General features: G+C 38.5%; 1 protein-coding gene across 1 annotated transcript in view; it reads left to right on the plus strand.

The window, feature by feature from the left end:
- Window positions 1-5,969: 5,969 nt before the first annotated feature.
- The window catches only part of aqp7 (aquaporin 7), a 157,133-nt gene continuing 148,034 nt past the window's right edge, over window positions 5,970-15,068 (plus strand). The window contains exon 1 of the mRNA XM_039757955.1: window positions 5,970-6,035. Within this exon, the coding sequence (XP_039613889.1) occupies window positions 5,970-6,035 (66 nt within the window). The remainder of the gene's footprint in view (window positions 6,036-15,068) is intronic.

The following is a 15,068-nucleotide window of genomic DNA, read 5'->3' on the forward strand; positions in this document are numbered from 1 at the left end:
AGCTTACGAAGTTAACTGTCCCATCATGGAGACACTGATTCTGAGTTTTGGTGTCATATTATAGTCTTAACTGGAAGTGAAATAGTTTAGGTCTTAATTTCCTATTCCACCAAGAGTTGTTGCCATGCAGCTTATTATTACGTTGATAGTTATAATTATAAAGATTGAGATGATAGATTAGATATAGATCAAGCCTGCTCTCTTTCTCTTCCCCTTAACCCCCACCCTCCCTTTTTGCCTCCCCAGGTGAGGCTAAAACCCACTTCATGCAGTCCCAGTCCTCTGACATACCCAGAGACAGAGCACGTCCAAAGCACATCAAGCCCCCATGCAGTGGCGCTTTAAGGTTAAAAGATAGAGATATCTGTTACCAATATAGTCTTTAAAAGAGGAAAAAGAAAAAAAAAAAGAATTTTGCACTTAATATATATATATATATATATATATATATATACATACATACATATACATACATATATATATATATATATATACACATACATACATATAATCTTCATCAATTTTAGTGCATTAAGATGATATCCCCAGATAATAAACCCAGGTGATGGTGTTAAAGATGTGTCCAAAACAAGCATAACAAGTCTTAATGCAGTAATAGCAATAACAGCAAACCAAGGGTATGATATTGAACAGTCTCATTTAGGGTACACATGAAATAATTAGAAAAGAAAAAAGAGGAGGAAAACGTAATTAAGCACAATAAAACATAAACATTTAGCCCTAGTAATACTAAGTAATGATAAGTAATAAGTAAGTAATAATAATAATAAGTAATAAAGAATATGAGAATATATGCTGATAAAAACCCGTATTTTAAAACAAATAGATCAGACAGTAGATTATTAATCCTAGCTTTATCATTTACCGCCATGACTCACAATTATGTATCAGAATAGTCCGGGATCAGCTTTCTTAACTCATTTTCTGCCTCCTCCTTGCTAGCGAAAACATAGAAATGACCCTGCCATTCCACTTTCAGTTTTGCGGATACAGGAGGCCGTATTTGACATTGGCTTGCCGTAGCAGCTGTTTAATATTATAGACGGCGCGTTTAATAGCTGTTGCTGGAGAGAAGTCAGGGAAGACGCGAATGTGGCAGTCTTCATATATAATATCTTCCCCTTTTTTCCTGAGGAGTTCCATCACCTCTAACTTAAATGATAATCGTTCAAAACGAACTATAAAAGATCTTGGTCGGGGTCTGACGGTGTTTGATCCGCGTCCGCGGTAAGCCGCTGCTATCTCAGATTCTGCTTTAAAGTCGCCCCGATTATTTTAGAAAAAAGTTCAGTTGCGAATTTCACCGGGTTTAAACTTTCTCGATTCTCCGGCAGGCCTTCAATTCTGACATTATCCCTTCTATTCCCATCTTCTAAAGCAGCCAGTCTGTCTCCAAGTTTTTCTCCGAGTTTTTACATTCGAACTGACATTTACTGCTCTTTCCTCGGCACTGGCAGCTAGATGTTCGCTATTTCGATCCGATTCGTGAATGTCTCACTAAGATGCTCCAATCGATCAGCAAGCGTGCTCAGTTTAGCGAGTTTTTCTCAATGCGCTCTTCAATTTTGCCCAGCACCTGTCGAAGTTCAAGTTGACCTCTTGACGCAGCCTTTCATTTGCCTGTTGGAATTCCTGTCAGCCTTTCATTTGCCTGTTGGATTTCCTGTCGCAGACATTCATTGGCCTGTTTCATCTCCTGTTTTAATTCCTGTTTCAGTCTCTCAAGTGCCTTTGCCGTTGCTTTCTCATTAGCCTTCTCGCTTTCTTTATATCTTGCGTGAGCTCAGCGAGCAACACTTTCAGTTCAGATAGCTCAAATGTGCCTTCTTGTGCCGTAGATGAAGCAGCAGACTCTGCTGAAGCGGTGTCCCGCTGCTCCAGTCCCGCGTATTGCGTAACTGAAGCCGCGGACCTCCCGGCCTTTTCCAGTTTCAGGTAATCCTCTCCAATCGGCGAGCTATCCACATCTGCACTCACGATCGCACCTTCGCTCCCCTTTTCGCTCTCAGCCGGCGACGATGTAGCGGACCGTGGTCCCGAGGAGTCTGTACTTTCGCCCATCTGATCCAGGTCTGTCTCTGACAGGCCGTATCTCGAGCTAGGGCTTGCTGATCGCAGCTTGGATGTAGCTTTAGTCTTCGATTCTTTCGTTCTTTCCTTCTTGTTGGCCATGTTTATATGTGTTTACATATACTGTAGCGGTCCCTCTCGGGTTGAATAAATACAGGATATCTCAGAATAATAAGCAAATAATATGAAAAATAGCACCACTGCTAGCGGAGCTCCACTTCAGACGTCCATCTCCCGCATCGGACGAGACCAACTCTAGGGACAATTTAGGATCACCAATGCACCTAACTTGAATGTCTTTGGACTGTGGGAGGAAACCGGAACACCTGGAGGAAATCCACACAGACACGGGAAGCAAATCCAGGTCTCCTTACTGCAAGGCAGCAGTGCTACCACTGCGCCACCGTGCTGCCCTCACCCATTCTATTTCTGTAGAAATTATATTTTCTGACAGTGTTCAAGCTATACAATATATGCCATTTTGAAGGGGGTGCTCTTCCTGCTCACTTTATAATTTATTCCATGTTCCACAAGAACTTGAGCTTCTGGAAACCTAGAAACCATCTGATTCCTGAGGAACTGACATCTTGATTATTATCTATGAAAGAAATAAATCAAAACAACACTGAGACAGCACACATTTTAGACACAGTGTAGAGGCTGCTATCAAGCATTATGAAGTAATGAAGCATTAAATAAAGTATATTACTATCTGTAAAGAAAAACAAATTCAGTAACAGACAGAAAGCCTAATTTCATAAAGGGCAGAGCAACAAACCCAAACAGAAAGGTAAAATCATATAGTCTTTTACATAAGATGTCAGATGTCACTCACAAAGTGTTTTAATGGCCCATATCCACCATGTAGCTTGCAATGGTTCAATCAAGAGGCATTGAATAGTCATACTGAAGATAAACCAGGGTGAGTGAGAAAGACACAGACAAAGATGTTCTTCATTAAAACCAGGGAGATATAATTAAAAATATCACTCCGCTCTTTGCACCCAATGCACTACTGTGGCTGTGTGCACTCATGTAGCTGCCCTAACATTTCTCACTTCTGGAGTTCTCATAGCACCAATTGCCAACCACCCAAGGTAAGCACCACCGTGTCACGATTTAAATTCAATACAAAATCTATAGTTACACACACTCTCTGAACAACCAAGTAAACACTGTAGCCATAGCAGGACTTACCACATGTGGATATTTAAAAGAGGATGTAGATCTGTTGAATGTATTTCAAATGTGGGAGGAAAACAAAGAGCCCAGAGAAAGACTTTGTGAGAGGAGAGCATGCCCTATCCTGATTGTATCCTGGGAATGGTTTATGTTTTCCGGTGCTGTCACAGCAGGAACATATGAAAAAGGTAGAAAGCTTGCCTTAAATGTGAGCTGAGTGTCAAATTTCTGACTCATTCTCTTTTAATATCTAATTCTTGTGATTCCCTGCTTTGCTCACCCAGTCCTTTGTGTTTCAGTGTTTTTCAGATATTTGTTGATCTGCGTCTTTTTATCTTTTAAGTTTTTCTTTAAAGTCTTCCTTGTGACCATACTACTTATGTTACAGTATGCCATCCAACACTTTATTATTTAAGTAGTGCTGTGAGCATAATTAGAAACATATTTCCATTCATTACAGTTTCTCTGCTGGTTTACCCACAAAATGAAGTTTTGAAACAGAAACCGTGTATTTTCTTTGACTGTACTCCATAAATAAATAGCTGGAATACTTCAAATTTCCATCTGGATGGTTCTTATATACATTTGTTGAGGCACAAGCATTTTTCAATAGATTATTTCTGCCAATCACAAAAAGAAAAACATTATTTTGCAAAAGTATTGCATTATTTCACAAAAAATTGCATTATTTAGCAATAATTAATTGTTCATTTAACATAAGTATTGCCTGCTGCTGGTATCTTTGTGCACATGTGTGCTTTAGGTGTCTAGTGACATCATTTAGTTTTAATACGATTAAAGTTTAGTAAGTTCAGTACAGATGTTTCACCATAGGCAGAGTGGTATTGCAGAGTTGTGATTCCTGCCTCATAGCCCAAAAGTCTGGATGGTGTTTGCACATTCGTCCTGTGTATTTGTTGGTTGATTGGTATCAGTAAGTGTGCTTAAGATTACCTGTTTAAAGACAGAATACTGGAAGTGTATCACCCCTCCAAACTATCAAGTTCATGTGTTTTAGCTGCATATGTTGTTAATAGATGCATAAAATCAAAGACATAGCCATGAACTCTCCATTGTCAAACATTGACAGTACTATTGGTCATAATTAAGAGCTCAGAGACTAAAAACATGACACTATTATAGGATGCCACCTTTGCTACAAGTCTGTATGCAAAATTTAGATTTTTTAGTTATGTTTGGTATACTGTAAGTGACATTTTTGTGAAATAGAAGCATCAAGGAGCAACAACAGCTCAGCCAAGAAGTGGTAGACCATGGCTTAACTGCTAAACATATGCCTAAGATTGCTATGTGCAATGCCAAGAATTGGATGGGGTAATGAAAGGCGTACCACCATTGGAGCAGTGGAAATGTATTCTCTGGTGGGATAAATTACATTTCACTATCTTGTAGTGGTCTGAAGGATGAGTCTGGATTTGGAGAATGTCAGAAAAATAAAACCTTATGAAATGCATATTACCTACAGTAAAGTTTGTTGGAGGAGAGATAATGGTCTGGGGATATCTGGGGATTTGTGTACAGGCTTTGAGCTGGACCCATTGGTCCCACTGAATAGTACAGTTAAAGTTACAATATAACAATACATTTTTGACAATTGTGTACTTCCAACTTTGTGGAAACAGTTTGTTTCTGTATGACATTGCCACTGTGCAAAAAACCAGGTCCATAACGACATAGTTTCATGAGATTGGTGTGGAAGAACTTGATGGCCTGCACAGAAATCTGACCTCAGACTTAATGAACATTTTTGGGATGATTTGGAACACCTATTGTGAGCCAGATCTTCACAACCAGCATTATTACCTGGCCTCACAGATATAGGGGAGTGTATGCACTATAGCTTATGCCAATCAGAGATGCGGCAGGGGGGCAGATGAGCTAAAGATGTTGTATAAGTAATGTGGAACAGTATACAGCACTTCAGAGTTTCTGCTGCAGCTAGATATGGGGATAATTGAGTGTTGCTGCTCAGTGAGGAGATGCTTGCTTGTCATTGCAATCCATAGTGAGGACTTATACTACTTTCAGTTCTGGTAAATTTGTGGTGTTGCCCTAATAGGGGCCTTCCTCCATCTTGACCAGCACTTTTACCAGTGTTTCAGTTTAGCCAAGGTGTCTGAAACTGCCATCCCAGCCTGCAATGAGACTTCCAGCCAGCAAGGGGATCTTGTTTATTCTTTGTTGTTCCTTTTTGGCTGAGATGGTGAAGGAACATACTGTAAAGACACAGACTGGCTAAGAATGCTAGTGTTGTTATGTTTTTCAACTATGTTTTCCTTCATATAGTTTACCTGTTATTTTGGAAGGAAGTCTTTTTGTGGTTGTTTTGATTTTATGTCTATGGATACTTCCGCCACTACTGAACTACAAGTATGTGTGATCCAAGATATGGTTACATGAGTTTGCTGAGGTGAGGTATATACTGAGGATGAGCTTCGTGACAATTATATGGTAGAAAATCTGTAGTATGATGCTGCTCAGACACCGAGGGCACTTTGTCCATCTTTCAGTTTACTACTAGGCTTACAAGCAAAAATCAAACTTTAACCTATTTAGAGCATTTCCCATAATGCAATGAGCTGCATTCAGAAGAGTCTAACTAACATTGTTCCCCAGGGAGACACAGGAAATGATTCACCAACTAACCTGGACAGGGTGAAGACAGCACTCATGCGATGAAGATTACAAACCAATATGTCCGAGAGCTTCTTTCAGAATTCTTAAGCACTTATATCATGATGGTGAGTACTAGAGGGTGAATGGAGATAGCAGTTGATCTCTGGAAGGTTTAAAGGCATGTGAATGTTAAGAATGTGTGTTAATGAAGAGGCAGATCTGATGGAGGAAGGACATGCAAGTGTGATGCAGGGCAGACATAAACAAAATTGCAGGTTAGGAAAACTGAATGCTTCATGAAAGGGATACAAGTAGGATGAAAGGTAGACAATGGGTAAATAATCTAAAAATTCACAAACTGTCACAATGCGTTCATACTCTATTGAGCTCTGGTAATTAGGTTAATGAGGTTAATGAGACTTTCACAGCACTGTTGGGCACAAGGTGAGAACCAAACCTGTATGAGGCACCAATTCATCCTAGATGTAAGGAGAATACCAGATTACTTTTAGATGGGTAGAAAGTTATGAAATATAACAATACAGGACAGCAGAATCTGAGGAGGAAAGCACAATTGTGGTTCAAGGTTCTCATTTGACAATCCAGACTGGGACATGTTGATGAAAGTTTAATTTATTCACTTTTAATGTTATTTTTGTTATGCATCAGCCTTAATGTGTTCAGATTGTATTGTACCCATGTTGGGGGTGCCATGGTGAAATAAAAACAAGCACATAAAAAAAACAACATTTATTTATATAGCACATTTTCATATCAAAAATGTAGCTCAAAGTGCTTTACATAAAGGAGAATAGAAAAATAGAAGACACAGTGAGAAAATAAGTCAACATTAATTAACATAGACTAACATAGTAAGGTTCTTACTGTTTAGTAAGCACAAATTAAAGTTCCTTCTGAATGAAATCACAACACATGGAACTTTGAACTTTGCTAGCAGCTGAGCGCTTTGATCTTTGAGCATGATAAACCTTTACAATTCAAAAGTGATCTTGACTGCTTTGTTTGCGTTTGTTGAAAATTAGGAAGAATAAGTTGTATTTACCATTACTTAAAATATTGATACATTTATTATATTTTTAACTGGTAATAATGTTATCATCTGCATATTATTACAGAGACTCATATGCAGCTAATACTGCCCCCCATTAAAAGTCAACTATAACACCTTAACTCAAGACCCCTGCCATTGAGCACTTTGTAGAGTGATTACACTAGGTGGGTGGCACAGTAGCAGTTTTGTTGCCTCACAACAAGAACTTTGCAAGATGTTTTCTCCCCATGTCCACCTAGGTTTTCCCTTGACTGCACCGGTTTCCTCACATGGTTCAAAGATATGAAGTTAAGCTGAGCTGGTGATGCTAAGTTGGTCCTTGATATGCATCTATGTGTTTATTTGGCGATGGGCTGCTGCCCTGTATATAGACTGTTACTGCCTTGTGGCTAATGTTGTTGGGAAATGCTCCACCTTCACTGCAACCCTCCTGTGGATAAGCAGGTTTGGAAGATGAATGGATGGATTACACTACATGTTAAATATTCTGAAAAGGTTTGGATTTAAAGTGAATGTAATCCTGGTTTACAAGAGAAGGAACCCAAAAAGAGACAGAACCAAAAAGTTATATCCTTTCCCTCACTCTCGTAAACAAAATTGTGGAGGTCTGAGCACAGTGGCATATAAATAACTTCTTACTCAGTACAATGCTTTATTCCTAGACAGACAAAACTGGAAGTCAGTTTTTGGTAGAAACTAATTATGACTTGACTTTTCCATTGTAGGTGTCGAGAACCCAGAGAGAATCTAGAGCTTTGGGCGCTAAGCACACATCAGCTCTGCACAGCATGTCAGTTTATCCAAAAGGACTCTCACACATATTCGTCCATGCTTACTCATATGAGGCAATTTAAAAATAGTAATTAATCTAACATGTACATTTCAAGGGAGACAAGGGTGACACTTATAAAATCTACAAACACAGCACAGACAGTAACTGAGCCACATTCTGAGTTTTGAGGCAGCTGTGTTAAGCACTGTTTCAATGTCAACACAGAAACCATACATTCCTATAATTCGAAACTCAGTAATTAAAAACAAAACAATGGAAAAAAAGATTCAAACTACAAATGCCAATGATCCCACAGGATGGAAATGCAGGCTGGTGGAATGCAGAGCAAAAGAAGTGATGACACATTAGCTAAAAAAAAGCAGGGCATTGTTACCAAAATGTGTCAAAGCAAACTCAGATAAGAAAAAATGAAGTCAAAAATTGTAAGCCACAAATATTTACCCTAAAGTACTGTATGAGAAAAATTTAGAGAGTATCCCCAAACATAAAGAACAAGACAGTGCTGGCTAAAATACTATCATGATGATGACACGTGGCATGCCATATGGGATTGTGTCTCATAAGCACTGGTTAACATACATTTCTGGGGCCCTAAAGCTTGAACTGTTATTGTTTCTTCACAATGAGTAAGGGGGCCTGGGTAATCACTATTCATAAAAACAATAGGCCTAGGCTTATCTAAAACTATTTCACCTTTATTACTTCCCTTACTTTTCTAAAAATAACACTTATTTTTGAGTAAAGGTAATTAAAATAGTATGACCTTATGAACACTTTACTGAAAGAATTCTTAAAAAAATTAGACGCCTATCATGAGTGTCATGTAGGCTTTGTGATTGCCTGTTCAGCAGCTCTCCTTTTTTGTTATGACACACTATCTACTGTTTGTATCTACCAAAGAAGATATTTTACTATCTTTTAATTTTTACTGCACTTAAATTGTACATAGATATAATTGTTATTATTTATTAAAATATATATATTTTAAGTTTTTATAAGTTTGTTCGTGTAAATAAAAAGTTACTGAAATATTGTTCTTTACAATAATCGCAAGCAACCAAATATACTTTCATTTTTTTCGATTACCACTAGTCTAACTAACATAAATAACATTAATAAAACAATGTAATTTCTATGATAAATGTTAAAATGTATTTATTAATATTTTATTTGAAATATATTTAGAGTTAAATATCCTTAACTTGAATGTTTTTCTTTTATTTTCTCTTATTTTGTAGTGAATTACACTGTATTATTATTATTTTTTAAAAACCATTTCTCATACAGTAGACACATAGAATTTAAGCACTGTGGACTAAAATCGCTTCTGGGGCCACTCTCGGTTTAGGGGCCCTGAGGTTTAAGCTTCATTAGTTTCATTGTAGATCCACCCCCGTTGAAAATAAGATTAAAAAAAAACAAATCAAAAAGCAGGTAGAAAACTAATGTGAACTTGAATTTTCTGTGTTTCAACATTACAATTAAAAAAATAATTACCAATGGAAATGTACAAAAAATACAAAATAACAGCTATACCAGCCTAAGATTCAAAACTTTTTCTTTCCGTTATTCTTGTCTGGCTTGCCCAAATCTTACCAATCAAACCAGCCGTAATAAAAGTAGGCCCTGCACACTAGGATGGTGCCATTTCTTTAGTCTGTAACCAAAATATTAAGAATAGTTCTGCTCCATTTCTACAGCTAGAAGGAAAAAAAAAACATCCACTGGTAAACCCAGTGCCTGTACATGCCAGTGTTGTTGCCAGTCCAACCAGTCACTGCAGATACTGTTCTGAAAGTAGATATTCAGAGGGCACCAGAGAAAGATAAAGAAGTGCAGGCTGAAAGTAAGCAGAGCATCTCCAGGTCTGGCAGAAAGCAGTAGACATACAGCATCCCTTATGGAATGTGATGGACACTATTGGCCAGTACTGAGAGTAGGTAGCCCAGAAGCTGTCATGCTGGAAAATTATGACATCAATGGCTTGTACCCTGGTAACTCTGAAATTTGACGGACATGACACTACATTTATTCCACTGTCCACTAGATAGATAGATAGATAGATAGATAGATAGATAGATAGATAGATAGATAGATAGATAGATAGATAGATAGATAGATAGATAGATAGATAGATAGATAGATAGATAGATAGATAGATAGATAGATAGATAGATAGATAGATAGATAGATAGATAGATAGATAGATAGATAGCATCATAAATATGAGACAGAGTCATAAATAGGTTTGGGGCAGCCACCCGTATAATCTGGTATCCTGGCTGCAAAAGTAATGTTGTAGCAAACACAGCACTGATGTGCACAAAACCAAGTCCAAAACAGAACTGAGGGACTAGGGAAAAGGTGCAGGTTTTTAAAGGGGAAGACAGGAAGTGAGATCATATGGATCGGGCTCATGGTCTTCAGCCATTGGTTCAAGTCCGGACGTGACATCACTGGGGCCGGGGCCGGCAAGGTCTTCTTTCATAGGCTCGGTCCCGGAATTGACGTCAAAAGAGCCAGGTAGGATCTCCCATGAATGGTCTACAGGAAAGGGAGAAAAAGAGTCTGTGCACTCTGCCACATCCCAGCATGCTTCGGAACTGCCCTTACTCAAGCCCTTTAGCTGCCTCCCATGCACACGTGTGTGACAATAGATAGATAGATAGATAGATAGATAGATAGATAGATAGATAGATAGATAGATAGATAGATAGATAGATAGATAGATAGATAGATAGATAGATAGATAGATAGATAGATAGATAGATAGATAGATAGATAGATAGATAGATAGATAGATAGATAGATAGATAGATAACTTTATTTGTCTCCAGAAGGAAATTTGGAAGAAATAGTGTTTTCAAGGCTATTCCATGCTAAGGAGGGGAAGGGAGGGTGGTGAAAGTGCTTTTTGTGAAGGAAGGCTGGAAAGGTTGGGAAGCGATACCACCTAAGAGATGGATGGAGTGCAAACAATAGTAATGACAGTCAGATTTAATTTTTGCACAGATAATCTGTATTCTCCCTGTATTCTAACCTGCCCTTTGTTTGGTTTTGTAAAGTTATTCTTGCTATGCCCTGTACCTGAAAGGTTGTAGCACACGCCAAATGTTTGTTTTTGAATAAGTGGTGAGATTATTAAAGGGGTTTTCTAAAGACTGAGGTCAGTCACATAAATGTCTAACTAGACCAAAGATCAGCTGTAACTAAGATGTATTTTGATTATCACACATGATTTTTCGTTTACTTTATTGTAAAACATGGTTTAAATGCAAATTAACTCACAGCTCAGTCTTAAATAACCAAATTGTTGTGATGACCAGCAAATCATTCATTTATGTACATGCTCAAATAGCTCTAGAAACATATAGCGTATAAGCAGCGGAGTGCAAAATGGTGCAGGGATGTCATTTTCAAAGCAGGATATTGTGAAAAAACTTAATTCCTAAAATAATAAAAAAAGATAAATCTAAATCTAGTGGATCCTAAACGCTCTCTTCTTAACACTGGTTCTTGGCAATAATTTTGATTTGGAGATATGCCCAATACTACAAAACTTAATAGAGCGTTAGTGGGCTTTTAATACTGTCATGTGTGCAGAGTGAACTGAAACTTACATGTAACACTTGTCACATTTTGGCACTGTGGCAAACAAAAATACTTGTAAATATACTACTGTAGAGGTTTGAAGTAAACCTGCCACACCTACGTACCTCTACACTAACTTGTTGTGTTTGGACTGAGAATTCCACTTTCCTCCTGGTTTCTTTTATTTGTGGTCGTGCTGTTTTTTCTGTCTGATGCTCATTTCATTGTGGAGATGCTTTAGATAAAAACAAGAGATATGGGCAACAAGGGATACTGCAAGAAGAGGCCATACAAGACTGTGTTAATAAGAAGAAAAAGTTATGGCTCAAATAATACCCATGACCATGCTAATAAGTTGGAAGGAATATTTTCAGAAACTGGGAGAGTATATGTATCCCTTGCGTTTTTGTAAGTTAAATGGAAACACTTTTTTTTTAACTTTCTTACTTAATGAAAATATTTGAATATCTAAGGGGTACCGGGATAATGCCCCTGATGATTCTCCATGATGGTGATGAAGTCACCCCAGCAGCCAGAATGATGTTTAGCAGCAATTCTGGGTCTCAAAAACACAATAAAGGTAAAATTGGTTTGCGACAAACCACTGCACTAAACTGTCAACAGGCATTGACATACTGTAATATGTGGAGATTTTTTTGCTGAAAGTTTACTTTACATTCCTTCCTGTGGAATAAATCATATATTAGAAGCATATAGAGATTTCAGTAAATATATCTCCAACCTTAACAAAGACTGACACTTTGACTAGCCATCTCTCTGTCAAGCACTATTAGCCTCTGAGCAATAAAGACAATGAGATGGTGGTCTCCATGTCAACATACCTCCCTGAATAATAGCACCCCAGCTTGAACCTCACAACTACAGAGACGGGTTACATCAACAACTCCTAACACATCAATTGGAATGGCCAGTAAGGAATCCACCTCTGATAGCATGGGAAGTCCATAACTGAAGAACAAGTAAGGAGGCAACTGAAGAATGTACACACAAGAAATGCCACAGGACCAGATGGAGTCAGTTTTCAAGTTCTTAAGGCCTGTACTGACCAGCTTTGTGGTGACCTCTGTCACCTGTTCAATCGATTGGCAAGGATCCAGAAAGTGCCATTGCTGTGGAAAAATATTAAGTACTGTTCATGTCCCAAAGAAGGCAGATGCCTCTTCACCTAATGATTACTGACCAGTGACACTTATGTGTCACATCATTAAGACATATGAGAAGCTGCTCCTGGATTATATATGTCCACCTATGTTAGACCACATGGACACACTGCATCTTTGCAATTAAACAAAGAGTTTAGTGGAGGACGTGATTGTCTATCTGTTCCATAAAGCTTATTCTCACCTGGACAGAGCTGGCAGCACTGTGAAGATTATGTTTTTTTTTAATTTCTCCAGTGCCTTCAATACCATCCAGACATCCCTGTTAAGAGCTAAGATTAGAGATATGCAGTTAGATGAGCCATTGGTGTCCTGGATAATGTACTTCCTGTTGCGCAGAATGTAGTTTGTGAGACTCAACACTAGAGCATAACAAGGAACAAGGTCCTCTCTCCATTTTCATTCATTATGTACACCTCCAATTATAACACCAGATCATGTCACTGCAGAAATTCTCAGATGACTCAGATGAGACAGAGAATAGAAGTCAGGTGGAGAATTTTGTTTCTTGGTGTTGAAAAAATAGTCTGCACATTAACATCCGCAAAACCAAGGAACTGGTTATTTTTTTTTCATTCACTTTCATCATTCAGAGAGTGGATGTAGAGGTGGTCCACTCCTACAACTACCTGGGGGACCATATCAATGATGGGCTAGACTGGTCTCATAAGTTTCTCTGGAGGCTTTATTCTTTTAATGTGAGCAATAGCATTCTTCACATCTTCTACACCAAAATAAACAAGTTAGTTAAAGGGGCCGGCTCAATTACGGAACATACTCTGAACACCCTGGAAGTCGTAGCAAAGGAAGGAATTAACTTAATTCAATCAAATGAAACAGTGCCGTTGTGAACAATGGTGCACATCCTATCCTTGACAAACTTTCAGCCTATAAATCATTCAGCAGAAGCGTGTCAAGAAATGCTACTGAGGCTCTTTTATACCAAGAGCAATATGCCTACATAATATCTCACTATGACTGACTGTCTAGTCAGACAGTTTTCTTTCTTTTTCATTTTCTTCATTTTTATTTATTCTGGTGAGTGTTCAGACTATAGTGGGTGTGTATGTATTTATTTTTCTATCTAACTCTTTACTTTTTTATTTAAAGAGCTTCTGTAAAAAGCCTGGGGACAAATAAAGCTTCTTTCTTTCTTTCTTTCTTTCTTTCTTTCTTTCTTTCTTTCTTTCTTTCTTTCTTTCTTTCTTTCTATCTGTCTGTCTTTCTATCTGTCTGTCTGTCTGTCTGTTATGGAGAGTGCCTAAGACATAATTACACAAGAAGCCACTTAAGTAGGAAAGTGGCAGCCACGACATCTTAGGCACTCTGTCGGCTCAACTGCTATTAACTGTTGTGAACGGTCTTTATGGGGGTTACCTGGCTGTTTAAAGGTGATCTAGTACTCAGTGATACAGGACATCCTTCAGCCCATCGACAGAACTCCAAAAGAATGCTCTCAGGAGTTCCATAGGGTGTTCCTTATTCCAAAGGTATTCAGAAGGTTTTAACTCAGACATATACCCTAGCTGAGTCTCAAAAGAAAAAAAAAGCTTTATCTGTACTCCTTTGAACTTGGAGTCATGAGATTAGTATTGGGCAAGACTTCACCTTTCCTGAAGATGAAAGGACAGAGGATTGCAGAAACAGGTTTTGGAGATAAGATAAAGTAGTTTCTAATTTGGAATTGAGGTGGGTTTGAGGGCCTCCTATTTCTACTACTTAGATAATGGATTGATGTCCTGTTTAGGAAGGCCTAGAAATATATCAGGTTTTTTTTTCTTTTGGGTATGTTCTGTCTGCTTTGTGTCTCCCTTGTGTTTATTGAGAGTTGAATACAAACACTTTTTTTTAATTTCTAACCTATTGAAAATATTCTGAATTTGAGGATGGTGTCTGCTATGTTCTACACATTAAACTATTAACAAGCATGGATATAATCAGTAGAGTATTTTTTTTTTTAGCTTTATCTCCCTTTCATTTCTGTGGTATCAACCGCAGATATTAGAAGCATATGAAGATTTCAATAAATTTGTCTCTGAGCTTTACAAAGACTGACATCTTCACTGGCCACACCCTATCAAGTTCAGGCACTCACTTTTCAAGAGGCTTTAGTCTCCAGCTCAGCTTTCATAAATCTTTCACTGTGTCAGCCTGAGCAAGTGCCTCAAACTGCTTGTACCCAAACCATTAAAAGTTGGAACATGTACAAGTTCCATCCATCCATTTTCCAACCCGCTGAATCTGAACACAGGGTCACGGGGGTCTGCTGGAGCCAATCCCAGCCAACACAGGGCACAAGGTAGGAACCAATCCTGGGCAGGGTGCCAACCCACTACAGGAAACACACAAACACACCCACCACACACTAGGGCCAATTTAGAATCGCCAATCCACCTAACCTGCATGTCTTCGGACTGTGGGAGGAAACCCACGCAGACACAGGGAGAACATGCAAACTCCACGCAGGGAGGACCCGGGAAGCGAACCCGGGTCTCCTAACTGCGAGGCAGCAGTGCTACCA

The sequence above is a fragment of the Polypterus senegalus genome, chromosome 7, assembly GCF_016835505.1.
Source record: "Polypterus senegalus isolate Bchr_013 chromosome 7, ASM1683550v1, whole genome shotgun sequence".
Lineage (NCBI taxonomy): Eukaryota > Metazoa > Chordata > Cladistia > Polypteriformes > Polypteridae > Polypterus > Polypterus senegalus.